Source organism: Scophthalmus maximus, chromosome 1, assembly GCF_022379125.1.
Source record: "Scophthalmus maximus strain ysfricsl-2021 chromosome 1, ASM2237912v1, whole genome shotgun sequence".
Classification (NCBI taxonomy): domain Eukaryota; kingdom Metazoa; phylum Chordata; class Actinopteri; order Pleuronectiformes; family Scophthalmidae; genus Scophthalmus; species Scophthalmus maximus.
The window spans coordinates 6493250-6512915 of NC_061515.1; the positions used below are offsets into that span (position 1 = coordinate 6493250).

Sequence of the window (19666 nt, forward strand, 5' to 3'; positions counted from 1 at the left end):
GATCATGGGGAGCTGCAGTTTCAGGCCACACACTTGGCACCTTCCTCAGGCTCCCTGTACGACCTTGCCTAGAAGTTTACAACATCCAAACTGACACCGATTTGTAATATTTCATGGGTGTGTTTCATTATTAACGTGCCCTGTCCTGTGGTGTGTTGAAGCTGTCGGATGAATCGACGGCCGCACAACTGTTACCCAGGGTAGTTCGAATGGGTAGAGAGAGAAGTGCGGGCGTTTACGTGTGCACACATGTATGTACACATGTACATGTATGTATGAAAGTGTGTGGAGCTGCTAATCTCAAGCTCCAGCCCTTGACAGATACCGCAATTGCTCAGGCTCTCGGCCCCAAAGCTCCAATGCCTGATGAGGGTGGAGTGGAGAGGAGTGGAGAGAAACCCTAAAGCTTAACTTTCCTCATAACACACACCCTCACACACCAAGGTGCATGCACACAGTCACATGTGGCCATTCCATTGCTCAACTGTCTCTCATGCATACGTACTCAGATGCTTATAGACTTTCACGCTGGCTCCCACTGTCGCTGCCGCCGCCTGAGTGCTGGCAGCTTGTACTGACCTGTATGCAGTAGTTCGCGAGCCGGAGGGTCCCTCCGGCCTCCTCTCTCACTCTTTCAACAGCACTTATTTCTCTCATTTGGGTAAATGGATAAGGGGGAAAAAAGGCAAGATAAGAGTTAATTTTTAAGTGGGTGCTGTATATTCATTTTGCCACTCTTTAGTGTGTGGATGGGTTATTAAGAAGGAATACATTCTGTATGGTTTATTTTCTCCTTGTCACCGTTCGCTTCCTCTGCCTTGGTCTCCCTCTAAGACGATCCGGGACGAGCAGCCGAGCAGCTTGCTGGTAATCGCAGCTTCTTTATCATGTCTCTCGCTGACAGGCTACGCAGCAAGAGGTCTTCGAAAAGGACCGAGAAAATATCTATTTTCTTGCGTCTGAAACTGAAAACAATGCCTCACCCAGTAAGATTGCTTGCCTTTTTTTTTCCTTTGCATAATTGGGTTTAAGTTGAAGGTGCAACAATTCAGGCAGGGTGAGCTGTTTGAAATTGTCATGATGAGGCGCATTTGTCATTTTGTCATACATTTAGATGATGTGCCGCTGGGATGTGTGCTGATATTCCAGGGAGGGAGGGTGAAGAAGGGGGAGAATGAAGCGGGAGAGATAATTTGAGACTAAGGGAGAGAAAGGTTTTACATGTGCCGACGGCATAATTTTGCACTTATTGCGTGTGAATCAGTGCTAGCCACTGCAGTTGTGTGTGGTGCTGCTGATGACACATGCTAAGCCCCTTGCCCGGCAAGGATTGAGTTTGAATCCCAGGTTTGGCGTGTTCAGCTAAGAGGTACTAATGCTGCTTAGCACTACTTAGGAAAATGGGGACACTCTGCTTCCCATTCAGTTCCGCCTGCCATTCATGCCTTTACTATCATTCTTATTTGTATTCCTGGTTTTAAAATGTGATTTCTGATGCAGTCATTGTGAGATTAGTAGGCCTTGTCCTCTAATCGGTGTAATTTCCCTACTAGCACATGTTTACTCACACATTGTCTCTCTCTCTCTCTCTCTCTCTCTCTCTCTTTCTCTTCGAGACATACTTTAGTATGAGAAACATACACACTCACACTCAATCCAACTTTCTACTTTACAGAATCCAACCGGGCATCTTAGTGAACTAATTCAGAGTGAAGTGTCTTTTTTTTTTTCCTAGCGCTCCAGAGCAACAACATGAAAATCCCAAATCCCAATAGTCACTCTTTACTAATTCATTAACATCAAAGAGAAACAATTTCAAGTGAACTTGTTTCTCCTTGAGAACTTGAGACAAAGTTACATTACTAAACAAAACATTAACAAACAGATTGCAACATCAGTACAGTTTTGCTTTTAACTTTTATCCACTATTCATCACGGCCTAAATATCTTGCCAAATACAGCACACTTCTTCAGCCTGCGTACTGTATACTGTATACTGCCGCAAAATGTCTATATGGAAATCTTTTCGGAGATGCTGCCAAAAGATGGTTCCCCCTTGGAGAAAAAAAATGTGAATATCCCTCAGTGGCCTGCTCCACATTTACTTGCAAGGTTTTTTTTTTTTCCTTTCTAGAAAAAAAACAATAAAAAACATCTTACTCAACTTGATGTCCAGAAACTTGTGCTCCATCTTGTGCTTCTATTTACTTACTCACTATTAAACTTGTAATTTGAAGCCTACCGATTTAATTCTAAATCTTTGAATCTAAAACTAACTTTAAGCAGCTGGTCAGAAGCCCTCGCTTTCTAAATTGTGCAAACAGAACTGAAACCCAGTTTGTAAAACGAGAAGCTACATTCCAGCAAGACATTTTCCTTTTAGATTTCAGGATGCAATGTCTACATTGTGTTTTATTGTTTTTTTTATCCATAGGTGCTATATTTGTAGTCAACATTCATCTAAGAAAATTAGATATGTTCTTTTTTTTAATTGTAGTTAACACAAATTGATGATTGAAATGATAAAAATCCATTTAAATTTAGGACAGATTTAATCCTGAAATGAGCTTTGAAAGCTGGTCACCAAATGATGAACTGTATGAAGTGAAGTAACCTTCAAGCTCAGCGTCTGACTAAAGATGAAGCATTTAGCCACTCAAGACTGCACAGTATTATACCGTCATATATTGTACGCTGATTTTCTATCCTGCCAAAGACAACAGCAGGTGACTTAATCTGTCTCCAGGAACTAATAACGAACCAATGAAAGTGAAATCACCTCCTGTAGTCTTTATGGAGAACTAAAGTCAGCATGATGACTTCTGGCATGCAGTGCGCCAAGTTATTTACTCTTAGCGAGAGAAGAGGTCACCGTGTGCAGTATTTGGCTTGAAGAAAAAATTGAGGTAGGTGGGAGGAAGACAGCTGAAGAAATGTCCAGTGGTCTGGGAATTTCAAATCTGGGACTCGGGTGAAAGTCCAATCTGCCTGAGATCAGTCTGTGTGTGTATAATAGTGCCAAGTGAAGCAGTGGGTGAAAAAAATGACTACATTGTTGTACTGCCAAAAGACTTTACCTTAACTTGGGGGTTAGGTATTACATGACAGTTTAAGTAACTGGATTTGTAAACTAAACATCAGATCTTCCGAGACAGTTGCGATGTTTCGATAAAGCCAGATCTTAGTTGAAGTGTGTCGGAGGGAAAGAGAGACTTGGCGAAGGGATGGGTTGAGGGAGGATAGTAATGGTATGAAGCAACTGCTCATTTATTTACATCCCTAAAACCCATATACCATCTGCACCCCCACGGGTTCATATCCGAGTGTGTCAGAACTAACTCCGAGCTTTATTATACATTCAATTATTACGTTTGTTGAGCAGGGGAGTTTATGACTCACACAGACAAAAGATGTTTTCTCCTTTTCCACAGAAATGATTCACCGTACTCTAAACGTAAACGGCAAAAATATTGCACTCAACACAGTCAAGACCCAGACCGTTTCTATGAGCTACAGAGTTTTCACTCTGTCCCAATCCACATTATTATAGATAGTGTAAAATAGCACACAAGTCGTAACGTGTTGTGAAACTGCATTTGACAAAACGTGTTTCTGTCAAACCTGCCTTAAAAAGCAGTTCAGCTGTTTCTTAAAAAGAAACAACACTGACGTGCCCTGGGACACAGTATTTGATCAATCTGGGTTGGAACTTTATTATTATTATTTGATCAAGCATACAAAGACCCAGGATGTAGATATTCCCAGGAAATCTGCATAAATCATAGTGATTATCGCCAAACATCGTCCTTCATCCTTGACTTGCATCTAACAGCTGTTGTAGCTATGTCGTGTCTAGAAGGAAGGAAGCAATGCGTGTGTGTGTGTCCTCCATAGCTATAGAACCAAATATTCTTTAGATCTCTGAATAGATTTCTTTCTAGTTTCCTTCTTTCTTTTCTACCTCAGACATGTGTTGGTTCTCCAGTGGCCACAGCCACAGTGCAGATTCTGTGAGCATTATGATGGGACTCAGAGCCAAATGCAGCGTGCAAAGACTCAGTGATTTAAATTCCACCCTCAGCTCATTTTTCTCCATGTTTGCTGCACAAACACTTCCTGCTGCGGAGGGGTAACGACATGCAACAAATATGGTTTAAACCTTTGACATAGGAAGTGCCTGCAAGGTCTCAGTCCAATTTCACCTTGAATTAGAGAGTTTTAGCTACAATTCTTTAAATGTGGACATTTTCTGTTTTAGCTTTGAGTAGGACCTGATTCTCTCTCATTTTTCTGTTGGTCTCATCTTTACATTCTAGAACCTGGTTCAGACTTAAACTTGACTGGATTTTGAACTGTTTTCTGATGTGCTTGTCTTCACTGTGTTCTCACTCTCCCCACAGTGGTGACGTGTCCCACACCCCCACCCATACCCAACGGTCTGCTGGAGGGCTCAGTCCTGGAGTGGGGTACCAGCGTGAGCTACAGCTGTCTATCTGGCTACGAGCTGTCCTTCCCTGCCGTGCTCACCTGCGCGGGGAATGGGACGTGGGGCGGAGACCTGCCTCAGTGCTTGCGTGAGTCCCCATTTACAGATGGCTTTGACCTTCTGGAGGTGGCATCATTTTTCATGGCTTGTGCCCATGGAGCCTTTCGTTACCCCTCCAGCTTATCGCTGACAAATTAACTCATTCTTACTTCGGTACAGCACAATGGTTTTTTTTAAAAATCCTTCTTAGTGTACATTTACTTATCACAGTATCATCAACCATGCTCAACGAGAGCAGAATCTCACCATGTCTCAGCTCAAGAACAATGTAGAATTTCATCAAATTGTGTAAATGAGCCATATTTCTCAGTTTGTTCTTTCTACGGACCCTGGTTTCCTCATTCCAACATTAGTTTCATGCTAGAACAAGAGAAATATGAGTTTGCAACAAACGTTTCTTGTCATAATGTGATACGTTTTGTGTCATAATAACGGCAAAACATTGTGTGATAATGTGAAAAGGTTTTTAATCTTTTAACATGCTACTGATCAGGTATTTTCGGCTTTGCAGCAATTCACAGCCGTACTAGAAGAAGTCACCAAATCTTTGGACTGAAATAATGTTGGTTACATTTCTGTCACCTTTTGTAACATGGTTATTTGCACAGTAAACTAAAATGGTGTCTTTTCTCTTCAAACATTATTAAGCATGTGGTATCCATTTGCTTCTCCTCTTACTCTTGAATTCATATTTCATCACTGGAAAGAACATGATTCCACCTGAGAGCTATAATAACCCAGTCAAGGAAAGTCATAACATTGTGCAATTTTTGGGGGGAATTCATGAAATGACAGGTAACTTGTCAAGGATCTTTGAAAGGGACATATACCTGCATGTTTTTGTGCAACTTGTTTCATACATTCATTCATTCATTAATTACGTAACATTAGTTGTAAGTTGTTTTCTAGTAGGCACGCCCCCTCACACCACTTTTCTGCTTGCCCCTTTAGAGGTAATCTCAAGTCAATGAAATTCATGAATAAGTCATGGAATCACACATCAGGGCTTAGGTGGAAAACTGAATTACGAAACCAATAGAATAAGACAGTCCTGCAGAAATGCAGAACGGACATTATTAATGTTGCTCCTAGTTACAACACCATGGTATTTTTTTTGTAAGCAGTCAGTCATACTCGTCTTAAAAACACCTCCAGTGGCCACAAAATGACAGTTTTCTACCCCAAAAGAAATATTAAAAGTTGTTAAGCAAGAGAAGGGAATTGCATCCAACCAGTTCATGTGAATTGACCTCTTGTCCAGAGTCACTGTTGATGATGATCCGAGTGGAGCCCCGACTGGGTAAAAAAAATTAAATAGTAATAATAATAATGATTTCGTTTTTAGGTTTTAAGGGTACTCAGAGACACTTAATATGAATAAAATTGATCATAGAAAATGTTAAGACCTTCTCAGAATCATCTTTGCAAGCATAATGATAACCAGTGGGATGCCTGAGTGCTCGAGAGCATCACTGTCATCAGGATTGTACAAGCACTCAGAAATTAAATATCAAGAAGGGCAAAGTACTTACATGTTTTTGTGTCTCTCTGAATGTAAGTCAGGACTGATTGGAATAAAAGGAAATGCCGCCAAACTATTCATGCCTTACACTCCAAGGGTTGAAAGATGTAATGTTTTTTTCTGACTGCTGTGATGCATTTAAAGCATCTGCACCAAAACGCGAATGTAGACGGTCCTTTTCTGTTGAAGTGCACCATCTTGCATCACGCTGATTATTGCATTTCGTTTTGTGTAGAGATCTTAATCAGATATGGATTTTATTGGCTAGCTGCATTAATTGTGTTTTTAGAAAGTAAACCGTGTTACTTGATAACTTAAGACATGGATCACAGTAAAATTAGCCGGCTTGTTGTATTTCAGTACTACTTGTTGGACCGCGAATAAACAACTGTCTGAGACCCCTGAGTATATTTAAAAAGAACTACATTTAATTGTATGCTCTTTTGCTATTGATGCAAATGACAGCATTTCATGCTTGTAGCCATTTCCAGTCTGGCAAACACACACAGTCCCATTCGGCTATTTAGCATCTGAGATCCAGCTGACGGAGTGCTAGTGTCTGTGACCATGAAACTAGAAGCACATTACCTTGTGCATGCATTTGTTCTTCTAAATGGCCACATTGCCATTGTTTATTGTAAATTATGTATGTGGATGTACACACTGCTGTTGGATTTATATCCTACTTAGATGTAAATGATTGTGTCTGACGGTTATGAGCAGGAATGTGCTTTAGCACTGCAAAGTGACCAACTGCCTATTTGTATTGAGGTGCACGGGCGTCTGTGTTCTGGTCCTGAGCTGTTATAACGGCTAAAAAAAACATAACATGGTCATGAAATGGCTACGGTTCTACTTCGTAAATCTACTTGCATTTTGCTGCAGTTATGATGGTCATCCCTCAACACACTACAATCGTTTTTCCATATCAGCAGCGCCAACCCAGCCTCCTGCAGCTCTGCGAGCGAGGAACCTTTATGTTCCATGATGTAACATGGTAGTGTTTATTGTGTCTCTGTGGAGAACTTTTTTTGATGCAGTAATTATATTTAATGGCTCCATTACTTACGACCTAGTATGCAGGTACCAGTGCTGGTGCAAAACTGACACAAACTGAGAGCCATACACCATAACTGTTTGATCAATGACCAACTTGTGTAAAGAACCTGGCTCTCTCTAAAACACGTTATAGCCGGACTCCTGCAACAGAACTGAGAGTGGAAACAAGTCTGTAATAAATCACTAAGGTTTACTCAGGCAAATACATTAGTCTGAAAAATAGGAACAATAGGAAAGAAAAGGCTGATCATATTGGGTTTAGAAAAGGCAAAAAGGATTATGTAAGCATTAGACTGCCAGCACTATTTACAGCAGGTGGTAGTCTCCATTAATCATGAAGCCATTAAGACATAGATCCTTGGTCTCAATTCTCCAGGTGTAACCGCAGGACTGTAATATTTTAATAACAGATGCATTTGTCACTGATCTTTAAATGCACTTGGGCCAATGCTGTTTCCTCGACCATAAAATATTTTCGAGGCATTGTTCAATACATTGCTTTGTCTTGTAGACTGTACTTATTTCGCATTTACCTAAATAAATTGTAAACTCATTAGTAGAGATCATCTCATCAGATTCTTTTTGGCTATGTCGTACACATTTTCTGCAAATTATACCCGATAAGTTACAATTTAATTTGAAGTATAATGTTTAAAGGCCATTTTCTTCCGGTCTTTTAAGACATATCTTGGTACCACACATGTTCATTTTAGAAAGATTGCTATTCATACTCAGCACTTTTAGTTGACATACAGCTCAGCAATACTGCAGGAGAGGCCATGCATCTGCAATTACAAATCCATCTGTGCATTTCTTAAAATCTGTACTTTTGTAAGCCTTTGCAGCCGAACAGGATTAACATGCATATTCATGTTCTCTATAACAACACATGGGGGGGGGCAAGCTGCAAAATTTCAGTATCTGAGAATGCGAGCTCATGTGTCTGTAGGGATGAAACTGTGATCCCAACTTTGAATCAGGCCTCTGCATACTGATTACTTCAAAGCATTGATAATTCATCAAGGAAGGAGCGAGGCTATGGGGGAGAGAGAGAGAGAGAGAGTGAAAAAGTTTGACTAGTCTCTCTCTGTGTCTCTCACTAATCCACACACGATATACACACAAGCACATCAAATATGCTGAGCTTGGTTAGGCCTGGGGCCATTTCTCTTATATATCCATAAAACAGTACATTATTTCCCTGCGTTATGACAGATGTGCATGTCACCTGTTTGGCCTGTTTTATCAACCATCCAGAGAAAATGCCATCTGGATACAGAGTCTTGCAATGCCGTTTGAAAAGTGACGAGGATCGTTTTCAGATTCAGCCAGACATTTGCATCTCTATTTGGTGTCAAATCAGATATGGTCAAACCGTTGGGTACCTGGGTGGTTGAAACTCACAATGCCTGGACCTACAGTATTGGCAGACATATTTTCTAGGAGAAGATATGTCTTGAGATAGTAGTATTTGCAGTAATGGCTTTATTCAACCATTCCTGCATGGGCTGGATCCTAATCTCCCTTTTTACTAGATATCTATTATGTCAGGGATTGGCTGTGGGAAGCCCCTGTTGGTTCCTGTATTTTAGGAAGAGAACAAGCAAGAACTTATCTCTGTCTCCAGACCTCCACACAGCAGCACATGTCAGGTCTGGAGTAGCAGCCTGCCTTATTATTGGCTTGATCCCGCGGTGCTCTGGCTGCGTGACTGAATGCTGCGACTCTCGTCGTCCCCTCTGCTCTGCTCTCTCACACACCGAGCCTTTCTGAAGCCTCCTACAGCTAACAAGTAACTTTTACTCATCCGTGTGGTTATGGAGTATTAATGAGTTTATATATACAGTAAAGATAAATAAAAGGACATATTGGCAGGCTGTAAAATGGACGACTTAGCTCCCCATCAGACCCTCTCAGCCTAAATTATTTCAGGCAACTTGATTAGATGTCTATAAGCAATAAATTGAATGAGCAGCAGTTGCTAATCCAAAGGCTTCATCTGCCGAGGCTGTGGCTGGAGTGCCATCAACAGGCAATATCATACTAGAGGCATGAAGAGCAGCAGCGGCAGCAGATGGCTCCAGTTGTGTTAACCTTAAGGCCCTGTCAGAAAAATTAATATTTCATTTCTTAATTATTTTTGATCTAAAATGGAGTGCCATAACTTCCCTCACTACCTCTTTGCTGCCAAGATGAATATCCTCATATCGACTGTAACCACTCACCAGAAAGTGTGGCTGTCTGAAACAAAAAATGATCAGGCAACGGAATTCATCCTGAGAGGAGAATGTCAATGCATCTGCTCACATGCAATAAAAAAATTCTTGCAGCCGGCATAATGTCAATGCGATTGAATTATTCCGTCCATGAGGACTTTTTAAATAGATTTTTACAATCAGGTACTGAAATAAATTGGACAAACACCAAAGCTGGAAACCACTGTAGACACTCATTGTCTGATCACGTGGGCACAGCAGCAGCCCACACAACTTATTATTTCTGAATTCAATTCTGAATAGTCTGCTGAACGCTGCACTCGGTTGACTAGCTGCTGCAGTATCACTTATGTGTTATGCACTCATAAACAGATTAAATGTTTGAGTCGTAAAAATGGGGCCGATCAAGAGCGCATCCACATTTACATGAATTTGAGGGATTGTGCAAAAATGCAGTGTGATATATAGCTGCATGGTTTCTTGTGTTTTTTGACCCTCACTACTTATTCCACACTCCCTCTGCAGCAAGGTTCTGTGGAGACCCTGGGATGCCTGCCAAGGGACGGAGAGAAGGGCGCAGTTTCATCTTCAAGTCGGAGGTGACGTTTAGCTGCAGTGCCCCCAATGTGCTGGTAGGATCTGCAACACGCATGTGCCACGAGGACGGCACGTGGAGTGGATCTCAGCCGCGATGTATAGGTATTGAATATTATCCCTTTGACTCCTCTGCATGCAAGACGAACCATTTTAATTTGTAGAACAAAAATAACATTGGTGACAGTAAATATAAACAAGATCTCTGCCAGGTACCTTCAAAACTGAGAGGAAAACATAGAGCACTTGATATGACTGATCTTCCAAAGGATCTCTCTCTCTGTTGGTTCTGTTGAAGCTGCTAACAGAAAATATCAAAACACAGTTGAAGGTGAACTACCATCACTGCGTTGCCAGCTGGCACTGATGTAAAATCTAAATCACTCAAAGGAAATACATCATTTATAATGTTATTTTATAGGTGTTGCTTTTTTATATATTTGCAGCCTGGTGCAGAGAAAGTTAAATGCTAAAGATGGATGTTTTAATTTGAATTTAGTCTCACCTACTGTTAAAAGTCTCACAAGTAAATATTTCCAAGATTGAACTAAGAAAAGCAAAGGAATTCATGGACAAAGACACTGAAGATGGCAAGGTAACTCTGCTCATGTTACCACGCCACTTCAGTAATTGTCCTCTGGTACATAGTACACTGGAGAGAAATTGCTCAGTCATTATCAATGATTGCCCTTCTGTCATATTCTCATTTTTTACTGTTCTGCAGTCCCTCTGCTCATCATAAGTGATTTCTTGTTCCAGAACCCACGAGAACTACCTGTGAGAATCCAGGGACACCTGAGCACGGCTTCATGAATTATACAACAGGCTTTAAGGTAAAATTATCAAAAACCTCAAATCTATACATTTTATACAGGTGCTGTTTAAGAGCTATACTACAACTCATGTATTTGAGATGAATTAGTCTGAAGAAAACCGTGTCTAGAAAAATGACAATCCTTGTTAAAGAAACTCTTAAGCTTACCTGCATTGTATACAAAGGGGATTGGTATATTTGGAAGATTAGAAACACCTTCCAATACAATTGCAACACAAAAGAGAATTTCTGCCTTCAAAAACTCAGCATCACAAAGATGGGTTTGACTGGAGTACAATAAGCTTTACAACATAACACCTGTATTTAACAGGAATGTAGTATGAAAATATATATAAGGTACTTAACTTACACAGCATATCACATATGGACTATACCATTTAGACTGTCATATACTTGACTAATTCAATTTAGCTCCACAGCCAACTGCCAAGTAATCAATATTTGAAGTAGCCTGCCTGTTGTACCTGAGAGGCCGAGGTAGACGAGTGTAAACAAGAAGCACCGAATCAAAGGACCGGTCGAAGCTTGCAGCCGCACTGTGTTACTTGTACTTAGTGCTCTTTTAAATGGACGGTTACCAATGGATGTTCCGTGTAGAATCATTATTTATTCCTTGGGATGATGGTTTGTGGGTGCGTGCAAGGAAGAAACAGTGAGACGTACGTATCATAGGAAAAAACTGCCAAGAATATACTGTGAATATCTGTGCGCACACAGGCTGCATATTTAGATCCATGATGATATGCCCTGTATGCAGTTTAAGCGTATGTGCAACTGGAGCGATGCTGAAATGCAGCATAGTAAAAAAAAATTGATATCATGACCATTGATGTGTGCTCAGTAGCTCCCCTGAGATTCTTTCAGCCAGTGTATTTTATTTTATGTCCTCCCAGTTGCCGTTAAGAGTGTCACTCACAAGTTAAGTGCAAACAATCTCTCCACGACATTCGGCAGAATATCTGAAAAATGAAAACATGAAGCAGCTTATTATTTGGATCACTGCTTGTAATGGATGTAGTCTTGCACTTTTCTGCGTTACTGAACATCTTAACCGATGTGTCGGCGCCACCGAATGAAAAAAAATCCTGCGTCGGTGCCGACTTTGAACAGTTGGCGGGGACGCTGGCTGGAAGTAAAAGTTGTTTATGGAGATAACAGAAAAACAGTTTGGTTCTATAGTTAACTTGAAAGTCAGCTCCCTCTCACTTTCTAATGTCTTTGCATCAGTTGAGAACACAAACATGGGCCATCGCCTCGAGGAATAGTCTCCATCTGCCTCCACACACTACAGATAATCATTAAAAAGGGGGGAAAAAAACTTAAGTGTGCAGTATTTTCTTCGAGCTCTTTAGATTTGATGCTTGGAGCCTATTGGCATTTGCATCAGTGTATTGACTCCCTCCACTTTATGTGCTGTCTGTTTGTGGCCAGGTGGGCAGCAGAGTGGACTTCCAATGCCAACAGGGACACCTACTGCAGGGCTCCACCACCCGACTCTGTTTGCGGGATCTCACCTGGACCGGCATCCAGCCTACGTGCATCCGTGAGTGCTTGCTCCTGCTCTCTCGCTTTATCCGTATCACTCTCCCCGTCTTTGTTTTTCACTAAACCTTCTGGCATCTCGTCAGAGTTTATCTTCATTGTCATCATCTCTCTTTTCTTCCCCCCCCCCCCCCCCCGAGTCTCTCCCACCCCTCCTCCCAGCACAACTTCTCTCGTTCACTCAATCCTGCCATAGCCTTTGACCTCCCAGTAGATTGCAGTTCGCGCCTCAATCAATCTGCCATCCCAGTGATTTCTGGGAGTGAGGTGTTGACCGTGATTACTGTCATTCTGTTTGAACTACCTGAACTGCCGACCAACACCAAACTAGGGCTGTGCAGTTCAGCCCAGTTGCTTTGCCGAGCCAAGTGCTTTTCTAAGTAGTGATGTACTGCAGTAGCTCGGTGGAATTCTTTTTCATTGAAATATTGCCCATTCAGTTCTATAGTCTGCATTTAACTATATTTGTACAGTTGTAACACTAGAGCTACTTGATAAAAACGGAATTCACATAATATTTAGTAATCTTTTTTTCCATAATCACCCCAAGATGTAACACCTACTTGAATTTCCCAGACACATTTGTGCTGAGGAAGCAGGGACATAATAATACCTACCCTTCATTCAAGTCTTATTTGCTCTGCAGCGCAACTTTATTTGTGTGTGCGTGCGTACGCGCGTGCATGGGTTTTAGTAGGAGGAGGGTACGTTTTAGAGGGATTGTGAAACCTTGAACATGTTTTATGTTATGTACAACATTTTACTATAGAGCAGCAGCAAAATTTTCACAAAACTATCCTTTAAATGATCTTATTGTCATTCATGGGGTGTATGCTCTCATTTAAAATTTTGTGAAACGATCATTCGAACAGCCGACAGCAGAAATAAATCTCGAGAGCACTCCTTCCTAGCCTTCTGTCACCCGACAGCTCGCTGAGCTCCTGCTCCACCTGTAACTTCAAACTGCTGACCCCATCATCGCGTTCCCAAAGGAATAATTCACGAGGTTGCACATCCGCCGGCTCCTCAATGGCATTTATTGCCAGCACTGTGACAGGTCCCACCAAATAAAAGAACGATGAAAGTAAGTTTAAGTCAACAGTATTTTAGATGGAAGCTCCAGCAAACTGGCGAACTAGTACTCGGAAAATTGACATCCCCTTCTGGAAAATATTTGACAACTGTGTCCTGGGAGACATAATGTTTGCAAGTATATAATTGACTGCTACACAGTGGATCATAAAGAGTCTTTCGAAGCTGTTTGCACTGCTTCCAAAATCTCTCAAATGTTGAGGTATGCATGGTCCTGTGACTGACGAGCTTTCGAGGAAAAAGGAAAATGCCAATACTCATAATAATTCAACAGAAAACCACCAAACAAGAAGTTAAACTTCTAAACTTTGAAATGTAATTTTCTCTAAGTCACTTTCAAGTGGTTGAACAGCGGTAGTCTTGCTCTTTATTCTCCTCTGAGGAAACCAATGCATAATAAAGTAGCATGCATTTAAATGTTGATGCATGTGAAGTTTCAACCAGTGCTGTTTTGAAGACCAAATATAAGGATCTTATTACAACAACAACAACAGAACTCTACGTGGATTTAACATCAAGACAGTGTGTTGGAACACTTGATTTTAATCTAAAGAAGAGATGTACTACATCAAACGACGACACATGTTCTCGGTTCATGCAGATTAATACTTAACTTTCTTGGGAATATTCTTATGCCATAAGTGGCACATTGCTCCCCAGTGAATGGCCTTTGAGAGGTTCCTCTCTTCAACCCTTTTGAATTTGGATGCACTGCAAATCGTCACAGCAGCTGCATTTACTTCCACGGTGGTCAACATAAAATAACATGTGTCGCATGCTCTTTTGTACAACCACGATGTTGACTCTCTGTAATGGCAGTCTGGCAACGATTTCATTCATAGGCCTGTTGTTTCGAGGCCTTAAATCTCCCGACTCGCTCAGCAGGTGCAGCGTCTTTGCCAGGTTTGTCTGCTAAGGCTGCAGCATTTCAGGAGCTGCTCTCTGGCTTTGGTCCATCGTCCCTGGGGGTTTGAAAAAATTGTATGGATCTTTGCTCGCTGTTGCTTCTCTGACTACATTACCACATTGTAGCACCCAATGATTATAGGAATAAATTCAGAAATTAGTCAAATTCTACTTTTTTTTGAATATCTCACATGGCACAAACATTGGTGATGTGAAGTGAAATTAACATATTGGTGAACACAACTGATAAATTGCCACATGGGAATTCTTTTTATATAACACATTGAAACATTAATTAACTGTCAAGTGGTATAAACAGCCAATAGTTGTTCAATGTTAAAGTACTGCACTGTTTGATTTATGCGTCTTTAAAATTATAGTTATTGAATTATTGAGGTCAAAATCATAAATCAAAATGTTGTTGTGGATTTGTGCTTTAAAATGAATATGGACATACAGATCTAGAGGGCTAGACAGAGGCAAAGGGTCGTCCTTACCCTCGGTCTTACCCTGAGGGCCGTAAATCCTCTCAAATACCTTTCTCCATGATTAAATGTTCTTCTCATACCGTGTAGTCACTTACATTGATTTAAAAGCAAAGCCAACCGATACCTCCAAACATTGAGGGATTACCAACATGTAATAGATGCAATGGACACGAGTCAGTTTAATATCAGCATCTCTGAATCACTATCTTTCCATCAGATTGGTAATTTTCCATTTAGAGCTACTCACCACAAATCCACACATTTCTTGTCAGCTCACTTTGTGCTGCATCAATAGCAACTAGCATCGAAGCATCAATGGGGACATTTTGTGAATTTGATGGTGCATGAAGTTAGCATTATAACCAGTGAAGGAAGTGTATCTAAGGAACAAACCAGCGATGTTTTTTAAAAATCTAGTCATGTGACAAGCGGCCGAGCTTAACCTTCTTTTAATGTCTTGCTCTTGACAGCTGCCGTTCATTTTCTAGTCATTTACTTAAGCAACGCACACTAACAAGATTCGCTAAAACAGCTTTAAGAAATAACATGGTCACATTGCAAAAGTCGAAGTTGTCCTGACGACCATGACCTCCTGGTGCAGTCCGCTGCCGGCCGACCTCCGTGGCTGTAATAGAAGCAGCAGCCGTCTCCGTGCGTCTGCCTCTACATCTGTTCTCTTCCGTGCCCCTTAACTAATGTACTCCGTCTCAATCAGGGATTCCGACTTCAAACTTGAGAACGTTGCACGTCGCGGTGTGACAGGAGAAGTAGTGAAAGTGTCTTTTGAGGACCGGCGCAATCTCGGGAGCGAGGCTGCGCTCTGTGGTTTGAAGTGTAAGTAAACATGGCACTGTCGGCAGAGCTTGATGAGGGATATGACATACAACAATTCATGGCCTTGTAAGTGTCTTCTGTATTCATGGTCTACAAACTCCACCACCAACCTGGACATGGGCCGGCAGTTTGTCATTTAAATTGGTTACATAGTCTTCTGCTCAGGCCGTGAGAGGGGAGTTTATTTAGTTATTTATCTGGGGTTTTTTAAGGCCTCCAGACTTGCAGCCTGAGGCAGTTTTCCCTTTTTCTCGCAGTGTAAATAGATTCCATAGATGCCAGATTTATGGAGTCAATGAAAAGCTCCGAGTGGCACGTGGTTTACAGTGTACAGTTGTCCTTGAGCTTCCTTCATCAGGCGTTCTTAATGTATATTAAATTCCTTATAGTCCATATAACTGAGACGGGTACTCTGCCAGATCGGAACACTCCGCTTACATTTGCTGCGCCTGCATTACTTTGTCGAGCACTGACCAATTCATTTCTTCAGTCATGCATACACACATAATGACACCACACTCGCACACCAGCAAAAGTAATATCCAACAATGGGACTTTCCTGCAGTCTCATCCTTCACGAAGCCGAGAAACTGGGTTTCATCCTGGCATCCCTTCCACATCCTATTGCCACTTATATCATTAAGACGCCATGAAGGACTGATTTGGTGCTGTGACTCACTCGCTGCTGTCTCCCGTTTGACGGCTGGCAGTGTATCCTTTCACTTCCAAGCTGTAGAACTATTTCACTATTTTCACAGTATTCTTTGACGCCTCGCATCCTGAATTTCCAACTCGTCTGTGTTTTTTGGTGGTGCAAGGTAATTAGCGTGAATCTTTGTTTTGTAGAGAGTTTGTTGATGTGAAAAATTGAACAAGTATACTCAACCCACTCATGAGAAAACAAAAATATTTAATAGGGTTTATAAGAGGCCCGTGTTTTGGCAACACAGCACAACAGCTTTTGTCCCCTGTTTTCGGATTCACAGAATGCTTTTGAACAGCGCGTCACTTGCTCCTCCTGTGTTTTTGACATTTAATAATTGAAAGTCAAGAAATGCGAAACCGAATCATAGTCATTAAAAAAAAAAGAGCCAACAAGACATGCTGTATATTTTAGTGAGAGTGCGCTGCAAACTTCTTAGTGACCCGTTATATTTTTGATGATGTTCACTTCTGGGGTCGGTGGTTAAGGTTCTGCAAATTCTGGTTGTGATTAATGTTAGAGTAAATGTGTGTGTGTGTCCTGGTGACTCCTGCTGTAATGGGAGTTGGCACACTGAGGCCTTTTTGAGAAGTGTTGATTATTGTCGGTCCATCTGTGGATAGATAGATTTTGTCACTGTGAAAGTGTCACAGCCGTGCGAGATGTAGTGTAGTCACGAAAGTTTACGAAGGCAGAGTTGGAATATGTGTACTGTGGTCTGAATAATGCAGTAAGTTGACCAGACCTTTCTGTTACAGTAATGTCAACGCATATTTTTGTAAGTTTTGTAATCCATCGATAACTATGAATTAGTTATTGTTTTTTCTTTAAGGGACTGTAAGTGATTTTTATCCCAACACTTTTTGTAAAGTTCAGTGGATATTTCCTCAGGGTCCGCTCGCTGTCGGTTCTGTGTGCGCACTGAAATTAATCAGATTTTTCTACACAGCCCTGGCTCTGTAAATTGGAAACTAAAAACTAAAATTGGTGCGGACCGCACCACACAACAGTGTGTGTGCAGTGTGTAGACATCACTCCCTCGTCATCAAGAGAACACGACCAGGGCGGTCAGAAAGACAACAATCAATCCTTCTCTCTAAAATCGCTTTCACCCCCTTTAATTTTGGGCCCTCTCCATTTTGCAAGCTGCTTCAGTCCAAAATCAGGAGGCGTAATCCCAAAGACTCAAGTGTCCAAATTCATATAAGAAAAGAAACTAGACGTATTCGTATCAGTAAGGTCTCCAATAGCTCCCTGCACTCGATTAAGTTGTAGAACATTTTTTGCGTTCGCTTTATCATCTTTTTTTCTGACCCTGTCTCACCTCTCTATCTCCCACTGAGTGCTTAATTATCCACCTATCTGTGTGTGTGTGTGTGTGTGTGTGTGTGTGTGTGTGTGTGTGTGTGTGTGTGTGTGTGTGTGTGTGTGTGTGTGTGTGTGTGTGTGTGTGTGTGTGTGTGTGTGTGTGTGTGTGTGTGTGTGTGTGTGTGTGTGTGTGTGTGTGTGTGCGCGCGCTAACCTGTCTGCCCTCTGTTTGCTCTCCAGCTCACTCGTGCAAGCAGCCGCGGAGCCCTGCCAATGCCGACGTTGTGGGTCTAGACCTGCCCTCCTACGGCTACACCCTGGTGTACACCTGTCAGCCAGGTTATTTCCTCTCCGGGGGTTCGGAGCACCGTGTCTGCCGCTCTGACGGCAGCTGGACTGGCAAGGTGCCTGTCTGCAGAGGTACGTGGCTGCCAGAGGTCGGAGGGGGGGCAAATGATGGAGAAGATGTCGGAGAGGAGGGGGGAGGCGCGGCAGAAAGTTTACATGATCAAGAGGAATGCACTTCATCTGCGTCAGGGTGAAGAGGAGGGAGTTCAGAAGAGTGTGTTAGCTGAACTCCCTCCCCTGTGACATCTGCACTACTCCTCATTGATAGGTCAAATATATTGGAATACATTGTGGTCTCTGTGACAGTATCTCTAAACCCGCTGTCACTTTATTTTCCTTTAATTGTGTGCGCCTGTCAAGATTCTGTGTTTTAACTTGGAGGTTTTTGCAATGTGTTGACGCGTAAAATGTTTGTTAGAACTGAGCCACCAGAGATTTTTAACGCAAGCCCCATGTTTCAGTTGAGCAATGTTTACTTCGTCAACATCCGCCAGCTGTGAAGCTTTGCCGTTTGTGTGTGTGTGTGTCGCTACATCTTTGTGACATACATATTCATGTTCTTCTGCAGTCGGTTCCAAATCGCACGAGAAAACTGTCAAACACGTACCAGGGACGCCGAGCCCCAAAATAAATGGTGAGTTTCGAATTGCACAAACTGTTCAGGTGACGTCACAGACGTCCTGCATCTGTCTGTTCTTGAGCGCCGAGTGTCTGTGAAGGGCAATATCTCTTGGATCGTAAAAAAAATTCAGAGTTTGAACTGCAGCTCTGTATCTGTCCAGTAGGTTTGCTTTATTGTCTTATACCCTAGTTGAGTCTGTGTATATCTTCATCCGAGTCATAAAGTCATGTTTAGTCTTGGTATTGTACGTTAAAGTCGGCATTTCTTAGTTACAGTAGTGGAAACATATTAGCATGATAGAAATCACTATTAACTTCCTGAGCAGTTAATAGTGAATAAAGCAGTTATTCACAAAAAGAGGAAATGTCATCACCACCAGGGAATATTAACGGACCATATTAAATGCTATATCTACTTAATATCTGTGATGTCATTAGTCTATAATTGGAAAATACATGAATGACACCATTAGAGATATTTCTCTGTATTTATAATGTAAATATTCAAAGAGCCTTGAGTGTCAGTGAGCATTTTAGTGCAAAGAAGAAAAAACAAAACATTTTATAAAAGGTGGTAAATACTAGAAATCAAAAGAAATCTTGCTTTTACTTGGCCAGTATCATGTTAATTCATAAGCTACAGCTTTAGCAACATCTGTCAGTTGGAACATAATGTGACATGACCTCTACGTCCCCTCTTCACCTTTTTGAAACTCGACTTGTTGTGCAGACAGTCAGTGACAATTATCTAGTAAATAGTTGGTAATTATTTTGTTGGTGATAACTGCATTCACCTTTTTGCTCTGATAAATGACTCACAATTACCCCGCGGATAATGAGTGTGCTGTAATGACAGAGATGCACCAAAGTTGTATCAGTGTATACTTATTAAAAAAGTTCTGTAGAGTTCCGAGTTATCTCTCTCAAAATGTATTTCATCATCATTATTTCAGAGTGAATTAAATTGAATGAAAAGATTATTATCAGCTGTTTGATGTTGTTGTGATTCTTTTGCCGTTGCCATTTTGCAATGTAGGTGCGATTCGGCTTGC

The 19666-nt window shown here is 41.5% G+C and overlaps 1 protein-coding gene across 2 annotated transcripts in view; it reads left to right on the forward strand.

The window, feature by feature from the left end:
- The window catches only part of LOC118312027 (CUB and sushi domain-containing protein 3-like), a 181061-nt gene that overhangs the window by 155385 nt on the left and 6010 nt on the right, over positions 1-19666 (forward strand). For both annotated transcript variants that reach the window (XM_047335105.1, XM_035636285.2), the window contains exons 60-65: positions 4401-4574; positions 9869-10042; positions 10697-10770; positions 12204-12315; positions 17886-18065; positions 18562-18627. In XM_047335105.1, coding sequence (XP_047191061.1) covers positions 4401-4574; positions 9869-10042; positions 10697-10770; positions 12204-12315; positions 17886-18065; positions 18562-18627 — 780 coding nt within the window. The remainder of the gene's footprint in view (positions 1-4400; positions 4575-9868; positions 10043-10696; positions 10771-12203; positions 12316-17885; positions 18066-18561; positions 18628-19666) is intronic.